Source organism: Medicago sativa, chromosome 8 (genome assembly GCF_051527215.1).
Source record: "Medicago sativa cultivar Bolivia chromosome 8, Bolivia_mono, whole genome shotgun sequence".
In the NCBI taxonomy this organism is placed as follows: Eukaryota; Viridiplantae; Streptophyta; class Magnoliopsida; order Fabales; family Fabaceae; genus Medicago; species Medicago sativa.
The window spans coordinates 71,550,240-71,571,475 of record NC_140756.1 but is presented as its reverse complement, the minus strand read 5'-3'; the positions used below and the strand labels follow the sequence as shown (position 1 = coordinate 71,571,475).

The 21,236-nt window shown below is 30.9% G+C and overlaps 2 protein-coding genes and 2 pseudogenes across 3 annotated transcripts; 3 read left to right on the top strand and 1 right to left on the bottom strand.

Annotated features, from left to right (window-relative positions):
* LOC146901163 (uncharacterized) lies at positions 1 to 4,647 on the bottom strand. Of its 2 annotated transcripts, none has more exons than XM_085735371.1 (7): positions 3,349 to 4,647; positions 2,124 to 2,361; positions 1,648 to 1,838; positions 1,232 to 1,467; positions 893 to 1,136; positions 454 to 561; positions 1 to 267 (listed from the first exon to the last, which is right to left on the bottom strand). In XM_085735371.1, exons 1-7 carry the CDS (start codon positions 3,577 to 3,579, stop codon positions 145 to 147), a joined length of 1,371 nt encoding a protein of 456 aa, XP_085591497.1. In that variant the 5' UTR covers positions 3,580 to 4,647; the 3' UTR covers positions 1 to 144. The 2 variants fall into 2 exon arrangements, with proteins under 2 accessions (XP_085591497.1, XP_085591496.1); XM_085735370.1 differs by having other exon boundaries at positions 4,353 to 4,647.
* Positions 4,648 to 8,995: 4,348 nt separating this feature from the next.
* Positions 8,996 to 9,496, top strand: LOC146901162 (cysteine proteinase inhibitor 5 pseudogene; annotated as a pseudogene).
* A 4,808-nt stretch (positions 9,497 to 14,304) lies between these two features.
* On the top strand, positions 14,305 to 14,791 carry LOC146901161 (cysteine proteinase inhibitor 5 pseudogene; annotated as a pseudogene).
* A 3,177-nt stretch (positions 14,792 to 17,968) lies between these two features.
* Positions 17,969 to 19,190, top strand: LOC146901160 (LOB domain-containing protein 38-like). The gene is made up of 2 exons (XM_085735369.1): positions 17,969 to 18,267; positions 18,388 to 19,190. The coding sequence occupies exons 1-2, from the start codon at positions 18,084 to 18,086 to the stop codon at positions 18,903 to 18,905; spliced, it is 702 nt and encodes a 233-aa protein (XP_085591495.1). The 5' UTR covers positions 17,969 to 18,083; the 3' UTR covers positions 18,906 to 19,190.
* The last annotated feature ends 2,046 nt before the right edge of the window (positions 19,191 to 21,236 follow it).

Genomic DNA, 21,236 nt, shown 5'->3' with positions numbered 1-21,236 from the left:
TAAATTCAACCAAACTATGCCATAAACAGTTGCATGTAATACATATGTCAAAATGTTTCCAACAAACTTTATTTTTGTGGCTTAAATCACAAGATTATGGGATATGTTACAGAAGCATGTGATTTAAATCCAAGCTAATACAAATCAAGATGAGGCACTGAGATTTTTTGTGATGGGCAAGTTTCCATCATAAGTGCATTTGAAGACATCTGGTTTCTTTACAAGGCGGGGTCCAACTGGTACTTTGTTATTTTTAGGACGAATATCCTGCAAAAACATCAAGCCACATAACTATTATTTAAAGTTATATCAAATGAATCATTTTAAAAAACTACAGTATTTAATCACAATCAAGCATCCTAATATGATTGAGAATTTTGTTATAAATAGCCAATGTATTAGACATAGTTTTATTTTACATTAGGGGAGTTGACAATTGACATATATATTTACCTGGTCAAATATAGCTGTTGGGATGGCCAATGTTGCACAAGCATTAGGGGCATCAACAATTCCAGATATTCTTCCTTCACAGGGACAACAAGATAGTAGAAGGTAGACCTGAATAATGTTTAAGGGATAGCAATTAGCCATAGTTTTTTTTTTTTTTTTGTTGCCTTTTGTGATGTAACATACTTGATCCTTTTTTACATAGAGATGAATTTCAATGCATCAACACTAAAAAACTTTTTTATGCATACACTCAATCAAATTACTTCATGAAGTCATTTTGTTTTATTCGGATCTAAAATATCTCCACAAATATCTACGTAACTAGATCTCATTTGACATGTTATTTTTTTTTTAAAGTTGACAGTGCATATAAATTAAATTCATTTTCGTATGGGCAAAAACATGTATGCTTGGACATTTTAGTGTTGTGTAGTTGAACCTGTTCTTTTGAGTAGCCAAACTTGGATATGTAGTCAATAGCATTGAGTACTGCTCGTTTGTATGCAACACTTGCATCTAGGTAGTGTTGCCTCCCACTTTCATCCACACTAATGCCCTCAAACACTAACCACTCTGAGAATCTTGGTTCAACGGGGCCTATCTCAAATATTGGGTTGACATGAAGGGGAGTGGGGCCCATTGGTGTAAGGTACTCTTTCATTCCTCCTCTTATAATTTCACACCTGATTATGGCACAATAAAAGAGGGTATTATTAACATAATTGTATGGAAGGAACAAGTTTTCTAAGATATGAATTAATTTAAGTTATATACTAACTTGAGTTCCAAGAAACCACTCATTTCTATTGCACCACATAATGAGACCTCACCATCACCCTGTGAGAAGTGCATGTCACCTGTACTGAGATTAGCTCCTTCTACAAAAACAGGAAGGTATACCTTTGAACCTCTGCTTAGATTCTTTATGTCACAATTTCCACCATTTTCTCTTCCCGGTATTGTTCTTGCTGCTTCCCTTGCAATCTTCTCCCATTTATCAGTACCTTTTTCAATCTACAAGAGTTTCAAGAAAAGGGACTCAATAATTGAAATGAAATCTTGTTTGATTTCTTAACAAGCCAACAAAACAATGGTCTATGTAACTTGTATTGTATAAGCTATGAAGCATATACGGACACATCACATTGCTAATGTCAAAACGGACACAATTACATATTTATTTATTCATATTACCTTTCCAAGGAGACAACTTTTTTCTGTTGGTAAGTTTGCCAAGGGTCTGCTATGCAAAACCTCGCATAGTTTGAGAGACTGAATACCATTTTCTGCAACATCTCTTTCCCTTTCGTTCCATATGTTTAGGAGTTCCATTGATGGTGCAGTTCCTATTATACCAGGATGTGTTATACCTGGAAACCTCACTCCTATCCAACAAAAATGATCACATAAGTTGTAAAATATGTAGAAAGTGCATTGTATAATTCACTTTAACTAAGTTTGTATACTCTCTCCTCTCATATATAATAAGCAAAAAGATAACTACTTCACATCCTTTAAGAAAAGTAGTTAATCTCATTAAAATAGCATTAAATGTGGTAAAATTAGTTAAGCTTTGTTCATATTATAAATCACAAAACATGAGTTTTTTGTTGCTTATATTCCAGAGTGGTTATATAAACAAAAGGTGGTGTTTGTATTAGTCCTTTAACCTGGTATCTGAGGTGAATAAGCATATATTCCTTCAAAGTACCATATAGCTTTTGTGGCATAAGGAAAATGATCTGTCAAGAAACCACCTCCATTTTCTCTGTCAAATGTTGCTGTAAAGCCCCATTCATCACCAGGGAGAGGACCCAAGTTGCATATTTCAACTGCAAGCAAATCTCCGGGCTGGGCTGGGATACCATCACTGTCCACAATTCTTATCGGCCCACTAAGGTGATGGACCTGGCCCATTTCCCCATCATTCAAAATTAATTACAAAAAAAAAAAAAGACATTTGTATAGTATAGTACACACATTATATATATAAAAAAAAAAAAAAAAAATGCTTGTTTCACATATTATATCTCACTCGAGTGACTTGTCCATTTATCACTAAACCATGTTATATTTCACTCAAGTGACTTGTCCACTTATCAGTAAACTATGTTATATCTCATTCCAGTGACTTTTCCACTTATCAGTCAACTATGAGTCAGACTTAAAAGAACATGATTTACAATCTTGATCTAACGGTTGAAGTAGACTAATGCATGATTTTGCAAACATTTGGCCCATGTTTGGATAAACAGATTATTTTGCAGCTTATAGCATAAACACTTATTCAGGACCGTTCCTATGAAACTGGAGGCTCGGCTCTCATAGTAAAAATAGATCCCTAATAAAAAAAACACAATTTTTTTAAAAGATTAATCTTCTGTTTAAATTGAAAATAACACTCGTATAATGATTATTAGCCGCCGAAATCAAAATTAGCAATTATTTTTGCTAAAGACGTGTTTTTTAACTTAGAAATAGAAACATGTAACATGATTTTTTACTTAGAAATTGAAACATGAAACATGTTTATTTTTCTTTTTTGAATGGGGGTGGGAATATTGAGAAATAATTATTTTCTTGAGGCCCATCACTTTGGGAGGCCCAGCTCGGTTGAGCTCTTTGCACTCCCCAAGGAACGGCCCTGCACTTATCATATAAATGCTTATGAATAAACTATTTTTATCACACAAGATAAAATAAAGTGGAACTGTTTTTTTATAATCTATAAGTTGTTTTCACAAGCTATCTCGAAATATAAGTTGAAAACAATTTATGAACTGGTCATAAAATTCTTTCATAAGCTCTCTCAAACAGTGTCACAACTCACGAGTGTTTATGCTAATAGATAAACAAAAATAAGCTAATCCAAACATACACTTAATTTACACTTACAACTGAGAGGTCTAAAAGTTTTATATCAAGTGCTGAATTGTCATCTTTAATAGCACCTCCAGTCCAATCTACCATTTCTACTCTAAAGACTTCATCACTATTAACATCTGCCACAGGGGGTATGTCAGGGTGCCATCTATTATGGAGAGGAAGTTTCTGTTCACATGGCTTCTTTTTTAGGTCTATTGGCACAACTAGTCTTGGAGTTGGTGGTGCCATATGGACAAACATGTACAATGATATGTTGGAGTTTGTTTAGACTTTAGATATTGTTATTACAATATTTGGCATTACTCTGAGGAAGGGGACCGGTTTTCCACTGGTGGAAGGACCACATATAGTGACTTGATTTGAATTGTTATTTGGATATCCCAATGAATGATTGAAAATGCGGTGTATATCATATTCAACTTTATGATATACTTGTAGATGATTTTGATGGTTTGAATCCTTATATATTAAGGTAGTAGATATTATAATTATATTTAACCTTAGATAACGGTGTTTATGTTTTATTTATAAAAAAAAAATGTATTTAGAGTAAAAATATCAAACAAAGTCTCGAATTCGAACCTTATAAATGGAATAAGCATAGTTAAAATAAACAGAGCTCAGATCTCACTAAATATGGTCAATTAGATTTCCAAAGGAGATTAATTAGTTATCGACAAAGTAGGTGAATACTGGACACCGATCACATAGTTACAAAGAAAAAAATACTCAGACAAGACTTAAATACATATTAGTACATTTTTGGTATCAACTATTTTGAGGTAAACATTTTCTTTTGAATGTGGAAAGAAAATTAAAGGATGACAATTAAAAAAAAATAAATCATATTTTGATAAAATAAAAAATCAGGAATATATATTTAATCAGTGATGTGTGATATGTTTCATTATCTATTAATTAGTAATTTTAAGAAAATTGAAAACACTTGAAACTTGTAATTAAACAACTATATTTGAACACACACACACAAGATAAATGAATAAAGAACTCACAGCTGAGAGATCAACATGTTTTGCATCTTCAGCAGTATAATTCTTAGTGATAGCACCTCCACTGAAATCTATCATTTCAACTCTAAAAAGTTCACCAGTTGTAGCCTCTGCAACTGGAGGTATATCTGGATGCCACCTATTGTGAAGAGGTAGTTCCTGCTCCCATGGCTTCTTCTTTAAGTCTACGGGCACCAACATTCTTGAACCATAACGAGCCATTTCTAGTGTGATATCTTTACAAGGCACACACTGATAAATATAGGAGGAGAGAATTAGTAGTAGTTTACAAACTGATGAGGCTACCTACTCTGCAATGGGCTCCTTTTAAATGATTTGGAATTAATCATTTTAATCATTGTTGTAGACAAATCATTTTCAATTTGGAATTAACCATGGCTTTCATTTTGATAACTTTGATTTGACTTTCTTACCCTCTCTTTTTGTGGTGGACCACGCTTTGATTGGATTTCCAAAAGGTGCTACACTAGTATGTTACCGTATAATTCTATTTAAAGTGTGTCAAAACTAAATATGGGTATTTATTTCAAATGTGATTTAGCCTTTGTTTGGTGTAGCGGTTGGAAAGATTAGATGCATATTTGGAGTGAAGCTGAAATTTTTAACTTTTCATTATATTCTACTATTAAATTGTGCATTGAGATATGGTTTTTCACCTTTCATAGATTTAAAAATCTAAAACAAACACACACTTAAACTTTGATTCGTTGAGTGAGAGATTAGTTCATTTGCTAGATTCAATCTACATCGGTGGATTACCGAAGAATTTAAAACAAGTTACCATGAATTACGGTGCATGATATTTCAATAATTTTTTTTTTGTCAAAATCACCTTAACTCCCAAAAAGCATGCAAGTGTTATACAAAGAAAATGGATTCTAGCTTTCATATGGATTGTTGTCATATATACAACTCTTGTTTATTTTATTCAATACCTATATAAAAGTTAGTGAATGATTGTATTATTTATACTTATCATATATAATCATTGATTCTTTGATTATGTGTCGATAATATATAAATGTAGTCCAAAACAGTTGGCAACATTTGTATCTATGTAAATAACTATAAGTAACACGTGGGATTGATTGTAAAATAGTGGTACTATAACTTATAGACATCATGTATAAAAGGGATAGAAAAAAGGGATATTTTCACTACCAAATAAATAGTTTTTTAGACAACATCTGAAAATAACTCAAATACTCTATAGACACCAAAACAAAATAAAATACCGTAGAAGTAGAGAACAATAACATATGTGAAGTAGATTGAAATTTTAGCACCCCAAAATAGTGTATGTCAAATGCAGTTACTGATAAAAAGAACAAGAAAACAGAAAAGCATATGCATCTCACATCGGTTTTTTCTCCGCAGAGATTTCACATCAGTTTCATAATGATTAATGTGTTTCACATGATCTTACATTATCAAATTCAATTATGCAACCCTTTCAATCAACTCAAGAAAGTTGACATTACTATATTGATATGATTTATTTTTTTGGAATCTTTGAAAGACAAGATTAAGATGAATTTTTCTAGTAGGTCCATTTTCAACTAAAATAGAATTTATTTTGTTATGAAAATTATCCTAATTTCTTATATAATAAATACCATCGATATTTTTAATATTAGTGAGACACATTATGAGGAACAAAGGGCCCAAAAAAGTATCACCAATTTCTTAGATAATAATTTTTTTAGCATATATTATTAAGAACAACCAAATTTTTTTAGGAGGGTGTATATAGAAATTTTTGTGCTACATCAGGTATGTATAGCAAATCGCGCCAAAAGGGCCAAAAAAATTAACAGATTTCAGCCTATCCCTTCATCTTGTCAATGTTTGGGGCCTTTTCAGCGAATTTTGCTATATATACCCCCCCAAACACCAAATATTTCTATATACACCCTTTCAACTTAATTTTTTGGGCCCTTACTTGCATGGGCCCTAGGCCGTCGTACTCTCGGCCTATGCCCTAGGTCCGGCCCTGCACATTTATTTGCATTGCGGTTAACATGATGTAACTCAAGGTGCATATTTGGAGTCTCGAGAATACGAAGGATGTCTGCAAGTACAAGGTATAAATAAGAAATGTTGGTGTAACCACATTGAATCATATTCACTGCTACTTTGGAATCAGATTCACGGCTACTTTAGAATCGTATTCAATTAACACGTGTAGCAAGTGCTGGGATTGAACAAACTGAGAGCCGGATGGAATCACCCACAATTTAGTTGAAAGAACATTTGAAGAGGTGATTGTACACATAAAGCCATACACAAATTTACCATGTTGATCATGAACCAAAGCACCATAAGCCGAGCTTCCGTTGTTCGTAAAATACGATCCATCTACATTGAGTTTGAATCGTCTAGAGGATGGATTCAATTATGCTTTTGATGTGCATTATTGATTCCCTAGATACCTTGGGCGCTTGTAATTCTGTTACAATATCATTAACGTGATTGCTAACCGAAATTCATAGCTTATCTCTCATATATGACTGATGAGAAAATATGAGCATGTCCTGTCCTTTCAAAGATCCCACACCATAACTTCAAAGAATATAGACAAATCCCAAGGTATATTAACAATTTCCTTACACATCAAGTTCCATTCAATCCAAAAAAAAGTTCAAGACCGAAGAACTTACTCCAACGTTCTTCTTTAATTACCTTAGACCAAAGCTCCTCTGTATCTTCACAATCTCATTTATCACAAGCTTTATGTTTCATTTTTTTTTTTTAGGAAAAGCTTTATGTTTCATTGATATAGACCAATCACGGTATATTAACATAAAGCTTGTAGTAGCTTAAAACTACTTTGAAGTTGAAGATCGTCCTGGTATAAAACTTACTTTGATGTTGTGAGACCAACATAAGACATGATATTACTTATTCTATGAGCTAAGATTTTTGAAATTATTTTATAGCTCACATTACATAAAGCAATGGATATAAGGTGATTCCCTTTAGTAGGATCATTACATTTCAGAATCAAAGTGATAAGAGTCTGATTTAGCTCCCTGATCTTAGAAGGAATGTTAAAGCATTCCTAGATAAGATTGTGAATAGAATTTTCCACAGTGCTCCGTTGATTTTTGAAAAAAAATTCGATGGAATCCATCAGATCCTGGAGATTTATAGATATCCATACTGAAGAGAGCGGTCCTAGTTTCTTCCATAGTAAGTGAGGTAGCCAGCATTGTTACAATTGTGTCCTATTCTCAAGAAAAATACCGTGACTTATTAGAGTAGGCAACAAACAATAGTATGTGCCATATCTGAAATGTCCTTGTTAAATTATTGCCTAAGATTTATTATATTTTCTTTAGTTTCCAACCATGATTTCTATGGTTGCATAAATTGATTTCATTAATTTGCCTAAGATTTATATCATAATTTCTTCATTTTCAAACACGATTTTCTCTGCTTGTGCTCTTTCAATTTTTAATGAATACAATGTTCATCCCACACTACTCGGTAAAGATTGAATTTCAATTTTTAATGAATACAGTGTTCATCCCACACTACTCGGTAAAGATTGAATGTAAGTGTCAATAATCTAATTGACAAGTATTTTTTTTTTTTTGGACTCTAAACTGATTATATTCTATTTCAAAGAGATAAGAAACGAAATTAACGCACACTAACCACAAAGCAAAGAAGTAAAGAATTATAGGTTCAAACTCATACCCTATTGTTTTGGGCAGAATTTTATTATTTCCATTTATGCCTAAAACAATAAAAAAAAATATCTATCAATTTATGTATTCTTTTGCATAAATTATAAGTACTATTCCTATCAATAAAAAAATAGCTATATCATTTTAAATTTATGCCTAAATGGAATACACTCTTGTTTTGGCAGAATATCATTCTTTCCATTTATGCCTGAAACAATAAAAAAAAAAATAGCTATCAATTTATGTATTCTTTTGCATAAATTATAAGTACTATTCCTATCAATAAAAAAATAGCTATATCATTTTAAATTTTAACATGTACCAAGATTTATTGAGATAATTTGATTTTTAATAGTGTGAAACGTTAATATGATATAATTCCTTATGTGTATATTCATTATATAAAAATAAAAACCATCTATTCAATTAACATCGGTTCAACCTCGGTTCAACCCAGATCTGACCTTTAAACCCTTAATCCCTTACCTAAATCGGTTTAAGGTTTGGTCTGATTCTGATTACCTTTATTTTAGTCACACCAAAAAATTAATCATGGACCTTCCCTTGTTTATATGGTGAAATTTAATAATGAAATACACATGTAAAACTACCATTTCACCATCATGGAACTTTATTATACTTTATAGAATAAAATATAAGTGAAAATGAGTCTTGCAAGTTAAATGTATTTGGTTTAGAATTTAGAACCAATACATTTGACTTTTTAGAATATATTTTTTTTTATCATATTTCATTCCATAGTAGTTTTTATATTAGATATTAATATTATTTTTGGTCAACATCTTTAATTAGGTTCATTTATATGGGTCAACATCTTTAATTAAATTATTTATATCGGTCAAATGTATTTACAATTATGAAATGACAGTTTTGGTATAACTTGTACTATATAAGCAAACAACTAGCCAACACCAATACACACCAACACAGTTTGGGAACCTTTGAATACTAATAATTACGATTTAAGCATTATGAAACTCCAATTTGTAGTGCTTATCCTTCTAGGATTTCTGGCCTCTATGTCTGTGAGAAATCAAGCCATCGCGGGGGGTTGGGAGCCCATAAAGAATATCAATGACCCGCATGTGATTGATATCGCCAACTATGCAGTTACCGAGCACGACAAGCAAGCTGGGTTGAACCTGAAATTGGAGAACATCATCAGTGGTGAGACAAAGGTTGTCGATGGAATAATCTATTGTCTCAACATTACTGCTGGTGATGGTTCGGCTTCAAACAAATATAATATTGCTGTGTTGGAGAAATTACAACAACACTTTAGGAACCTCACTTCATTTGTACCTCTTCAAAATTAATTTAATAAATGTTGTTTGATTATAAGGCTTTATTGAATAATTCTCTTGTAAATTTATTATTATATCAAATAAAAAGATAATGTTTTAAACACTATAAGGGATTGTGCATCTAAATCAATGGTATACTATTATCTATATGTTCACAAACTTTCTTGTAGATAATTTATGGGTTAATAGTGTTTTTCACCCCTGTATAATAGGTCATTTCCGGTTTTCGCCCCTGTAAAATTTTCGGTTTGATTTGCATCCTTGTAAAACTTTTTTTTTCAGAAAACACCCCTCCCCAGTCCAACTCAGCAAATTCGCTTACGTGGCGCTGATTTGACATTTTTTTTTATTTTTTTATTTTTTTATTATTTCCACATCATATTTTAATTTTAAAATATTTGAAAATAAATTTTAAAAAATAAAAAAAATCCAAAAAAATCATAAAAATATTCAGTTTTTTTCCAAAAAATTTAAAAATCGAAAATTATTTTTTAAAAAATTCAGAAAAAATATTAAGATTTTTTCCAAAAATTTAAAAACAGAAAAATAGTCATATTTTTTTCCAAAAAATTTAAAAATCGAAAAAATCTAATTTATTTCAGAAATTTTAAAAATTATAAAAAATTATTAACATATTTTTTTGAAATTTAAAAAATTATAAAAAATCAGAAAATATAATCCGATATTTTTAAAATTAAAATTATTTTAAAAAATTCTGGAATTTAATTTTCAAAATACAAAAAAAATGTCATAAATTCTGGAAAAAAATTATAAAAATTCTGAAAAAAATAATAATTTTTAAAAACATGGACACAAATTTAGAGGGTTTTATAAAAGTCGTGGAAATTCCATTTTTCCTAGAATTAATCTCTTCCTTAGAGGAGGTAGAAATCATAAATCTTATAAACTCTTTCCACGACGATGGCAAAACCCTATGATATTATTTGATAACAAAAAATCTTATTATAGCCCCAAACTGGATTTTTGTTAGCATCATTAGGCAAAAAAAAATTTGTGGAAGGAAATGATTTTTTTCCCAATATTTTATTAAAATTGTGGTATAAAATTTTCGAATAAAAAATCTGAATTTTTTCTATATTTGTATACGGATTTTTATAAAAATTTCAGATTTTTTTTTTCAAAAAATCGGAACTCTTTTGTAATTTTGAAAATTAAATTCCAGAATTTTTTAAAATCTTTTTAATTTTTAAAAAAATCTGATTATATTTTCTGATTTTTTCTAATTTTTAAAATTATTTTTTTTCAATTTTTAAATTTTTTGGAAACAAATATGACTATTTTTCTATTTTTTTTATATTTCAGAAAAAATCTTAATATTTTTTCTGAATTTTTAAAAAAAAAATCGATTTTTTTAATTTTTGGTAAAAAAATTGAATATTTTTATGATTTTTTTTATTTTTTAAAATTTATTTTCAAATATTTTAAAAATAAAATCTGATGTGGATTTTTTACACCTGACCATTTAAAAAAAATAAAAAATGAAAAAAATGTCAAATCAGCGCCACGTAAGCGAATTTGCTGAGTTGGACGAGGGAGGGGTGTTTTCTGGAAAAAAAAAATTTACAAGGATACAAATCAAACCGAAAATTTTACAGGGGCGAAAACCGGAAATGACCTATATTACAGGGGTGAAAAACACTATTAACCCATAATTTATCTAGAAAAAAGAATAAAATTTCATCATCATCACTATCATCATTTTTTATGAAAAGGTATAATGGTTGTATAACTAAAAAAATTAGTCATGAATTTTTATTGATGGTATGTTTTTATGAACTTACTCTTGATGATTTAATTAATTTTTTATGTTTATTCTTAGTCATATTAATTTTTTAAAAATACAACCATAAATATAGTTTACACCGAAGAATATATTTTTATTTATTAAATGAGTGTTGTTCATTGGTTTCAAACACACACACCCTTTAAAACACACACACAGAAATAAATAAAATCTCTTTATAACATTCAATATAAAATATTTCATGAATTTATTATTTTTTATTAATTGTTTATATATAATAGGTTTTATTTTTAATAGGAAATTAATTGTTTTTTTAATTTTAATAGTGTGATAAATATTTTAGTTACTTCTTACACACAATGCAATTCAAAACGCCTTGCATTCTATTTGTTAGAATGTTAGGGATTATCTTATAAATCACTGAGCAACAAGATATGGAGCTAAAGTTATTAACAGACGTAGCATTTGGTATTTTAGGAATCAAAGTCACACAAGTATTGTTGATAAGTATAGGCATAAATCTAAGTTGATGGGGGTGTGCAACCGATTTTTTACCTATGGTGGATTGGAATGTGGTCCTAAGAGGGCCAATTCTAGCTCAACACCAACAAGATTTACTTTGCTCAGAGATCGTATCTACTGAAGTTAGATGAAATTCTTGATAAATTTAAGCTTGTCAAGTGAGAGATCCCTTTTAGATACCATGGGGTATCTTAATCCTCCAAAAAAACAGAATGTAATGCAATGTTAGCATTTTGTGAAGAAAATTATTAGTAGGATTGAAACCTCGTCCTCTAAGTTGCTATCCTATGTTGGTAGATTAAATCTCATTAAGTTAGTGTTATTTTGTGTGCAAACTTATTAGAGTCAGGTATTTGCTCTTCCTTATAAAGTGCTCAAATAAATTCAAATTGTTTGTAGAGTGTTTATCTGGACTCGTAGATATGGTGTTTTCAAAAGAGCTCTTGTTGCTTGAGAGTATATTTGTTTGCCTAAAACAACTGGTGGGTGGAATGTCATTGATCTAAAATGTTGGAACCAAATTGCTTTGAATAAATAATTCTGGAAATTGGCTAACAAGAAAGATCTTTTATGGGTAAAATGGGTTCATGAATCCTATACGAAAGGGAGAAACATACTACTTATTAAAGTTCCAACTCAAGCTTCATGGATAGTGAAAAAAGTCTTAAATGCAGCAACGAATTTTGCTAATGCATATGATAATGTTCTTCAAACCCCACACATTTCTATCAAGAAAATGTATAATATCTTAAGAGATGACTTTGAAAATGTTAGATGGAGCAAAATGATTTGCAATAACCCAACATTTTCTAAGTGTTTGTCTGTTAATTGGTTAGATATACATGCTCGATTGCCAACTTGTGAAGGGTTAGACAAAGATGATATACATTGTGACCTTTTTTGTAAGAAGGAGAATGAATCTCATTCCCGCCTCTTTTTCAATTGCGAGTATTATGATGTTGTTTGGACAAGCATTTTGCAATTGCGTAAAATAAACATCAGTACAACATGAACAATGTTATGCATCAACTAAGTAGAATGGTTGTGAGTGTGACTTATTATTTGATTTGGGAGGAGAAGAATGGTAGAATATTTTAAAATGTGTATCAAACAGTTTAGGAGCCCCTTAGTTAGATCAAAAGGATTGTTTACATTAGAGGGTTGCAATCTATGAAACTGATGAACCTAATGTTGAGTTTGTAAGGCCTTTGATTGTTCTTTTGCTTAGAGAAGTGTTCGAGTTTCTTTGTTTTTGATTTCTTGGTGCCATGTAGTTTTTACTAATAGTTTTTGGTTAATGAAATAAATCAATATTTACGAAAAAAAATTAAAATAAAATGTTGCTTATTCTAACTAGTATTGTAATTCTCGAGTGATATTATATAATTGAGTCCATTTGCATATATTTTTCCTATGCAAAAGGCTACAAACATGCATTAGAATGATTATGCAAATATCTAATAAAGTATATCACAAACAACTAATATGATAAATAGACAAAATGATGAAATGTTATTTTTTTGGTAAAAATAATGATACGAAGAGCACATATCAATTTCTTAAGAAGAAAAATATACATCATATAAATCAAATCTTTGTTATTACCTTTTTTAGACAAACTCTATATTATTACTAGTGGATAGACGAGCACTAACATGTTTGTCTATCCCTTTTTTGTTGCACTTTTTTTAGGGGCTTGTTTCTGTTGCACTAATATTTTGACATATAAGATTAAAGTAATGTTTTTTTTATGATATTTTATATTGTTTCTCTATAATTGTGGATTTTTTTTAATAAGATTTAACTAATTTTTTAATTGATAGTTTAAATAGCTAATAGAAACGATAAAAGTAATAAGATATTTTAAATTAAGGGTTAAAATTGGAAAGAACAAAATTCCGCCTAAAACAAGAGTTTATTCCATTTATGTATTCTTATGCATAAATTATAAGTACTATTCATATCAATAAAAAAAATAGCTATATCATTTTAAATTTTAACATGAACCAATATTTATTGAGATAATTTGATTTTTAATAGTGTGAAACGTTAATATGATATAATTCCTTGTGTGTATTCTTTATATAAAAATAAAAACCATCTATTCAATTAACATCGGTTCAACCTCGGTTCAACCCAGATCTGACCTTTAAACCCTTAATCCCTTACCTAAATCGGTTTAAGGTTTGATTCAATTCTGATTACCTTTATTTTAGTCACACCAAAAAATTAATCATGGATCTTCCCTTGTTTATATGGTGAAATTTAATAATGAAATACACATGTAAAACTACCATTTCACCATTATGTAACTTTATTATACTTTATAGAATAAAATATAAGTGAAAATGAGCCTTGCAAGTAAAATGTATTTGGTTTAGAATTTAGAACCAATACATTTGACATTTTAGAATATATTTTTTAATCATATTTCATTCCATAGTAGTTTTTATATTAGATATTAATATTATTTTTGGTCAACATCTTTAATTAGGATCATTTATATGGGTCAACATCTTTAATTAAATTATTTATATCGGTCAAATGTATTTACAATTATGAAATGACAGTTTTGGTATAACTTGTACTATATAAGCAAACAACTAGCCAACACCAATACACACCAACACAGTTTAGAAACCTTTGAATACTACAATAATTACGATTTAAGCATTATGAAACTCCAATTTGTAGTGCTTCTCCTTCTAGGATTTCTGGCCTCTATGTCTGTGAGAAATCAAGCCATCGCGGGGGATTGGGAGCCCATCAAGAATATCAATGACCCGCATGTGATTGATATCGCCAACTATGCAGTTACCGAGCACGACAAGCAAGCTGGGTTGAACCTGAAATTGGAGAACATCATCAGTGGTGAGACAAAGGTTGTCGATGGAATAATCTATTGTCTCAACATTACTGCTGGTGATGGTTCGGCTTCAAACAAATATAATATTGCTGTGTTGGAGAAATTACAACAACACTTTAGGAACCTCACTTCATTTGTACCTCTTCAGAATTAATTTAATAAATGTTGTTTGATTATAAGGCTTTATTGAATAATTCTCTTGTAAATTTATTATTATATCAAATAAAAAGATAATGTTTTAAACACTATAAGGGATTGTGCATCTAAATCAATGGTATATTGTTATCTATATGTTCACAAACTTTCTTGTAGATATGATTTTCTAAAAAGTTCATATGGATTTGTGCGTTTTGACATTTTGATTCGATAAATAATTTATCTTAAAAAAAGAATAAAATTTCATCATAATCACTATCATCATTTTTTATGATGAAAACGTATAATGGTTATATAAAGAAAAAAATTAGTCATGAATTTTTATTGATGATATGTTTTTATGAACTTACTCTGGATGATTTAATCAGTTTTTTCATATTTATTCTTAGTCATATTAATTTTTTAAAAATACAACCATAAATATAGTTTACATCAAAGAATATATTTTTATTTATTAAATGAGTGTTGTTCATTGGTTTCAAACACACACACCCTTTAAAAAAAACACACACACACACTTGTGTGTTTGTTTCGTTTTATATTGTTTTGAAGAAATAAATAAAGTCTCTTTACAACATCCAATATAAAATATTTCATAAATTTATTATTTTTTATTAATTGTTTATATATAATAGGTTTTATTTATTCATCATTTTATCTCTTTATCATATTAGTTGTTTGTGATATACCTATATTAGATATTTGGATAATCATTCTAATGTTTGTTTGTAGCCTTTTGTAAATGTAGATTTCTATGGTAAGGAAAAAAAAATATGCAAATGGACTCAATTATATAATATCACTCAAGAATTACAATACTAGTTAATATAAGTAACATTTTATTTTAATTTTGTTCCGTAAATATTGCTTTATTTCACTAGCTAACAAAAAACTATTAGTAAAAACTACATGACACCAAGAAATAAAAAAAACAAAGAAACTCAAACACTTCTCTAAACACAAGAACAATCAAAGGCCTTACAAACTCAATAGTAGGTTCTTCAGTTTCCTAGATTGCAACCCTCTAATGTTAACAATGATGTAAATCTAACTGTGTCATCATATTCTCTCATCTTACATCGCCTAGAAGGTAATGCTGAGATACCTCAAGAATTGGTTATGGTTATGCAAACACTTTAAGAGTCTTCTTCTCAGGAACCTGTTATTGTAATGCAACAAAGGTAGAAGTCATCCCATTAGATGATTCAACCTCTACATGCCAGCTCCTAATATTATTTTTACTTTGAATAACGTCACGGAAGAACCAGCGTCGCAGATGGTTGCGAATGTCCAGTCCAAAGTATTTGAGGTGGAACATTGTTTGCTTAGACAAGAACCATTTCTTACTGTTGAGAGAGAGAGAGAGAGAGAGAGAGAGAGAGAGTCAGTTGTGCACGAAAGAGAGGAATAATTGCATAATGATGAGCTGTTAAGGAGTCTAAAGAGGATATCGATGATACATCGTCGTCCACTGATGTGCATGAGCAACATGAGGTGAACGTGCCTAAGGAGAAGTTTCTTGAGCATGATCAGCATCCGAAAACGCCTATTGAGGTGCTATCATCAAATCTCATCTTGATTAGTGTTGCAAAAAAACATCTTAAGGTATTTTAGGAAGTTTTTCCTGCTAGGGATGCCGGAGAGGACATTGATCATACATGTTTCAAGCCATATGTGTCGAAAAGCCACTGCAAGAAAATGAAGCCTGGAAATGGGAATAATGAGTATAAAACCCGATCAAAGTGCGACCAATCTAAACCTTCTCAATGAATTTTCTGTTTTGGAACATTAGGGGTATCGGTAACTCCGAATCAGTTCACTCTAATTTTTTCGGGAAAGGTGATACATGCATAGATCGACTTGTGAATCATGGACATTTCATTGTTGGTTTCTATGTCATATGGGAATTCTATATTTATTTTGCTCAAGATTATTTTAAATTAAAGTCAAAAAATTATAGTCAATAATTCTCTTAAAATAAAATAATTTATTTCAAATTTCAAATAGAATAAATTTGAAAGTGAGAAATGATTTTTTTTTTGTTACAAGACTAATCAATACATAAAATTTGCATAAGAGTTTTCCTCCGGAGGAGTATGACAAACCGAAACATTACTATTGGTGGAAAGCAAATCTTTTATTTATTGAATCAACATCTCATAGATGTGATGCCTCACATTGGAACATGTAATAAAGTTAAAACACTGCAAAGAGTCAGAATAACAAATAACTTCGTCAATATCTATATATATCTTTGGCTAAGAGAAGACCCTTGTGAATAACATGGAACACAACAAGCAAAATCTGAGATATCCTTGAATGAAACCTAAAAAATCTGATAAATAGTAGCGGGAATTGTTTCTAAAAACTCCCCAAAAAATTTTTATTTTGTTTTGTTTCATGACGCATGATTTTATAAAAAAAAATATATATATTACTCCCTCCGTTCCTTTTTAATTGTCACTTTTGGGTTTTTTACACAAACCAAGACAACAATTACATTTTACTACTTTTGATACAACAATTTATCTTTTTCCTATAATAACCTTCAACATTTAATATTTCTTTTCATATATTTCTCTCTCTGCGATAAATAACCAAGGGTAATAAAGGCAAAACAACATTTATTGTTGTATTGAACTTTGAAAGTGACAGTTAATTACTCCCTCCGTTCCTTTTTAAGTGTTTTGGAGAAATTTTTTGTTCCTATTTAACTGTCACTTTCAAAGTTCAATGCAACAATAAATGTTGTTTTACCAACATTACCCTTAGTTATTTATTGTGGAGAGAGAAATATATGAAATAAGATATTAAATGACTAAGGCTATTATAGTAAAAGTATAGATTATTGTATAAGAAAAAGTAACATTTATTGAGTGTCTTGGTTTGTGTAAAATGTTGAAAAGTGACACTTAAAAAGGAACGGAGGTAGTAGAAACAAAAGAATTTTGCAAAAGTGACAATTAAAAAGGAACGGAGGGAGTAGTAATAATAAATAATAAAAAATAATCGAACGGTGGAGGAACATTCATGCGCGGAAACACGGAGCCGCTCACACCCAAGACATTGGAATCTCACACCCTCCCATACAAACAAAAAAGGTCACTGCCCTCTAAATCAAATACACAACACACACTCACGCTCCTTCACGTCTCTCTCCCCACTTGCTTGCAACTAACCTTAACTCAACCATAGTTTACTACCAACCACACCTCCTCTTCTTCTCCTTCCTCCCCTTTATTTATTTATACCCCAACATCACTTCAATTCGCATTCTCCATTCCATTATTCCTAAACCACTTTCTTTCTATTCTCTCTTTCTATTAACATATACTATTATTTCTTTCTTTTTTCATGCGAGAGATTTTGTAACACCAAAATAGAAACATGAGTTGCAATGGGTGCCGAGTTCTTCGAAAGGGTTGCAGTGAGTCATGTATTTTACGACCTTGCTTGCAATGGATCGAAACTCCAGAAGCTCAAGGCCACGCTACTGTTTTCGTAGCCAAATTCTTTGGTCGAGCTGGTCTCATGTCCTTCATTTCTAACGTCCCTGAACCACATAGACCAGGTAATTAATTAACCGGTCTTAGAGTCCGTAAATATAAGAGAAAGTTTGGTCAACAAAATTTGATATATGCAATACATATACATATTAATAATGCTTATTTTGTGTGCTCTTTCTTAGCAGCTCTGTTTCAGTCTCTACTGTTTGAAGCGTGTGGAAGAACGGTTAACCCTGTGAACGGTGCTGTTGGACTTCTTTGGACTGGAAACTGGCACGTGTGTCAAGCAGCGGTTGAGACAGTTCTTCGCGGTGGCACGCTTAGGCCTTTATCGGAGCTGACACTTCTGGACGCACCTCTCACTGCCACTGATGAAGCTTCTGAGGCGGAAGACGGTGGCGCTGATGCTATTTGGAAGATTCGCGATCCGAATTTCGGGCTGGCGAGCTCACGATCTAGTAATAAGGTGTGTTCTGGAAGCAAACGGAGGAGATCGGAGGAGTTTGTGAAGGTTCCAGCGGCGATTAATCTTGATTTACGATTGACGCCAATTTTTCAACAGAAGGCAGTGGAGGAACGCCGGCCTGGTTCACCGTCGATGACGTCGGAGGAATCGGTGACGACGACGGCGTGTTTAGAAACTGGGATTGGAGATCGGTGGAGTCACGGTGGTGATCGGAAAGTTCTCAACCTTTTCATATGAGGATTTTCTGTATTTGTGTTGAGCGTGTCTCTCACGCGCCGTAACGTTTCTCTGTTTTGCTTACAATACTCATTGTGGTGAAAAGAGTAAAACGGTTTTGTAGTTCGGTGAATTTTCGTGAGTTACCGGTTCAGGATTTCTCTAGAGAGTCAGAGAAAGATGATGGTTCGTCGGTGATTTTTTTCTTTCCTTTTTTCTTTTTCTGCTAAATATGAGATGTGTAAACCTGTAACCGTGGAATATCAAATATTAAATCAAATTAAATAAATTAGTTTTTTCTTTTAATCATCGCTGTTTTCATGTTTAGTACTGTAGTTGGATAAACATTCAGTTATTATAGTAGTTCAATTTGAACCTCGTATATTTTAATCATATAAACTCAATATTAACTAATGATCATTCAATTTAGTTCATTGTATATAACGTTCACAATATTTGACCTTGACCTTATGCAATATAACTATTGATTGGAGAAATGGGATGATTAAAAAAATGAAGAATGCTTTGGAACATTGACGTCAGACAAGTAGGACACAACTTGTTGTAAACATGGAACACCTAAGGGTAAAATAAACGGAAAATACTTCCATGACATTGCTTGGGTGTCATTGGTGCCATTGGTGCAATCCTGACAGTTGATGTGTGGGGATGTGTGTGTGATGTGTGTGTGTGGTGGAGATGCAAACTATGGCACCAATGACACACAACTATGACACCAAAGTGGAACCCAAAATAAACATGAAGATTTTTGTTTTGTTTTGTTTAGGGTAATAATGTGGAAACAAGTTGGATTATATGTTCTAGAAGTTGGTAGCGCCAAGAAGTGATAAGCGACTTTTGGAGAATGCAAAGAGACGTAATAAGAAGGAGAAGGAATCAATGAAATAAAATGAAAGAGAGGATTAAGATAATTTAATAATATTGGGCCTACAAATAAAGCTGCCATTTGCCTCTTGCGTAGATGCGTATCTCTTCTGCTCTCCTCCACCAAGCACAAGCAACGTTAAAGCCAAAATATACGGCTCGCTTCAGCGTCGAGTTTTGGCTTTCTTGTTAAAACTGCTGTCAACTTCTTACAGGTTAATTAATTGAAAAACTCTTACTAGTTACCAACACTTCACATTTAGATATACATCCATGAAACTAATCTTTTTTTTTAAAAAAAATGATTAAAATGATATTGATTAATGTGACTAATTTATTTATCTTTGAATTTTTTTGATTTATATGTATATCTAAATTTTGTGCCTAAATGCTTGTGTCTGCACACGACTTTCTCTAATTAATTAGTGTTTTCATTTTTATACAATCATCTTACCATATCTTTTTTGCTATGACCACTTTAGAGTAAAAAAAAAATCTTACCAATACTTTATATATTAAAAATTCATCTTATCATATCATTTGTCCCAAGTGGTTGATGCACAACAGTAATGTGTGGCGATTTTAATGTAATGAGTTTGATTTCTACTAAGAAAAAATAAGTCTTATAATTATAGAGTTGTAAACTTAGGCTAAATTTTTTAGGGCCTAATAGAACCCTAAAATAAAAATTTAGGGTCCAAATTTCGTACTTATTTTTTGAGGCCTAGGGCGGTCGCCCACTTCGCCCTGCCTCAAATACAGCCCTGATTATGAGATCAACTTAGTTATATTATGCTCAGTTAAGTATATGTTTGGACATGCATCAAATTGATGAAACTTGCTACAACAATTCACGACAACGCAATAGTTTCAAATTTAAGCTTCGTGATATTGGAACGTGATATGGTTTCAAACTCACATCTAAACACACACTAAGTAGAATTAGATCATCATATATAAGTTATTATTAAAGAATATTTAGATGTTAGTTCGCTGAGAGTTTAATTTTCTAACTTCAAATACTAAGATAAAGAATATACAATTGAGACTACAAAAATTTAATTTGTATTTCATAATGATATTTTTAAAATTAAGTATATAAAATTGAATTCATTTTTATGATAATCAATCATTCCTTGCCAAGGAATCCTTGGTACTTTTCAATGATTTAAAAAATGACCAAATTAATCAACTAGTTGAATTGGTCGAATAATTAGTCACTTACTTGTTGGTTCATAATATTTTAATCGTAGTTTACTTAAACTAATTAAAAATTCTACAAGTCCTGACTTAACTAAAAAATATTGAAATAGTAGGTTGAATATAGTAGCACAAATTCAAACTCGATATTTCCCATTTATATGTGTGAATCATCAAGTGGTTATTGTTACTCCATCAACCTACCCAAAAGAAAATTAATCAGATTAAACCAAACTAAAATGCCCATACTATATATAATTTTTTTAT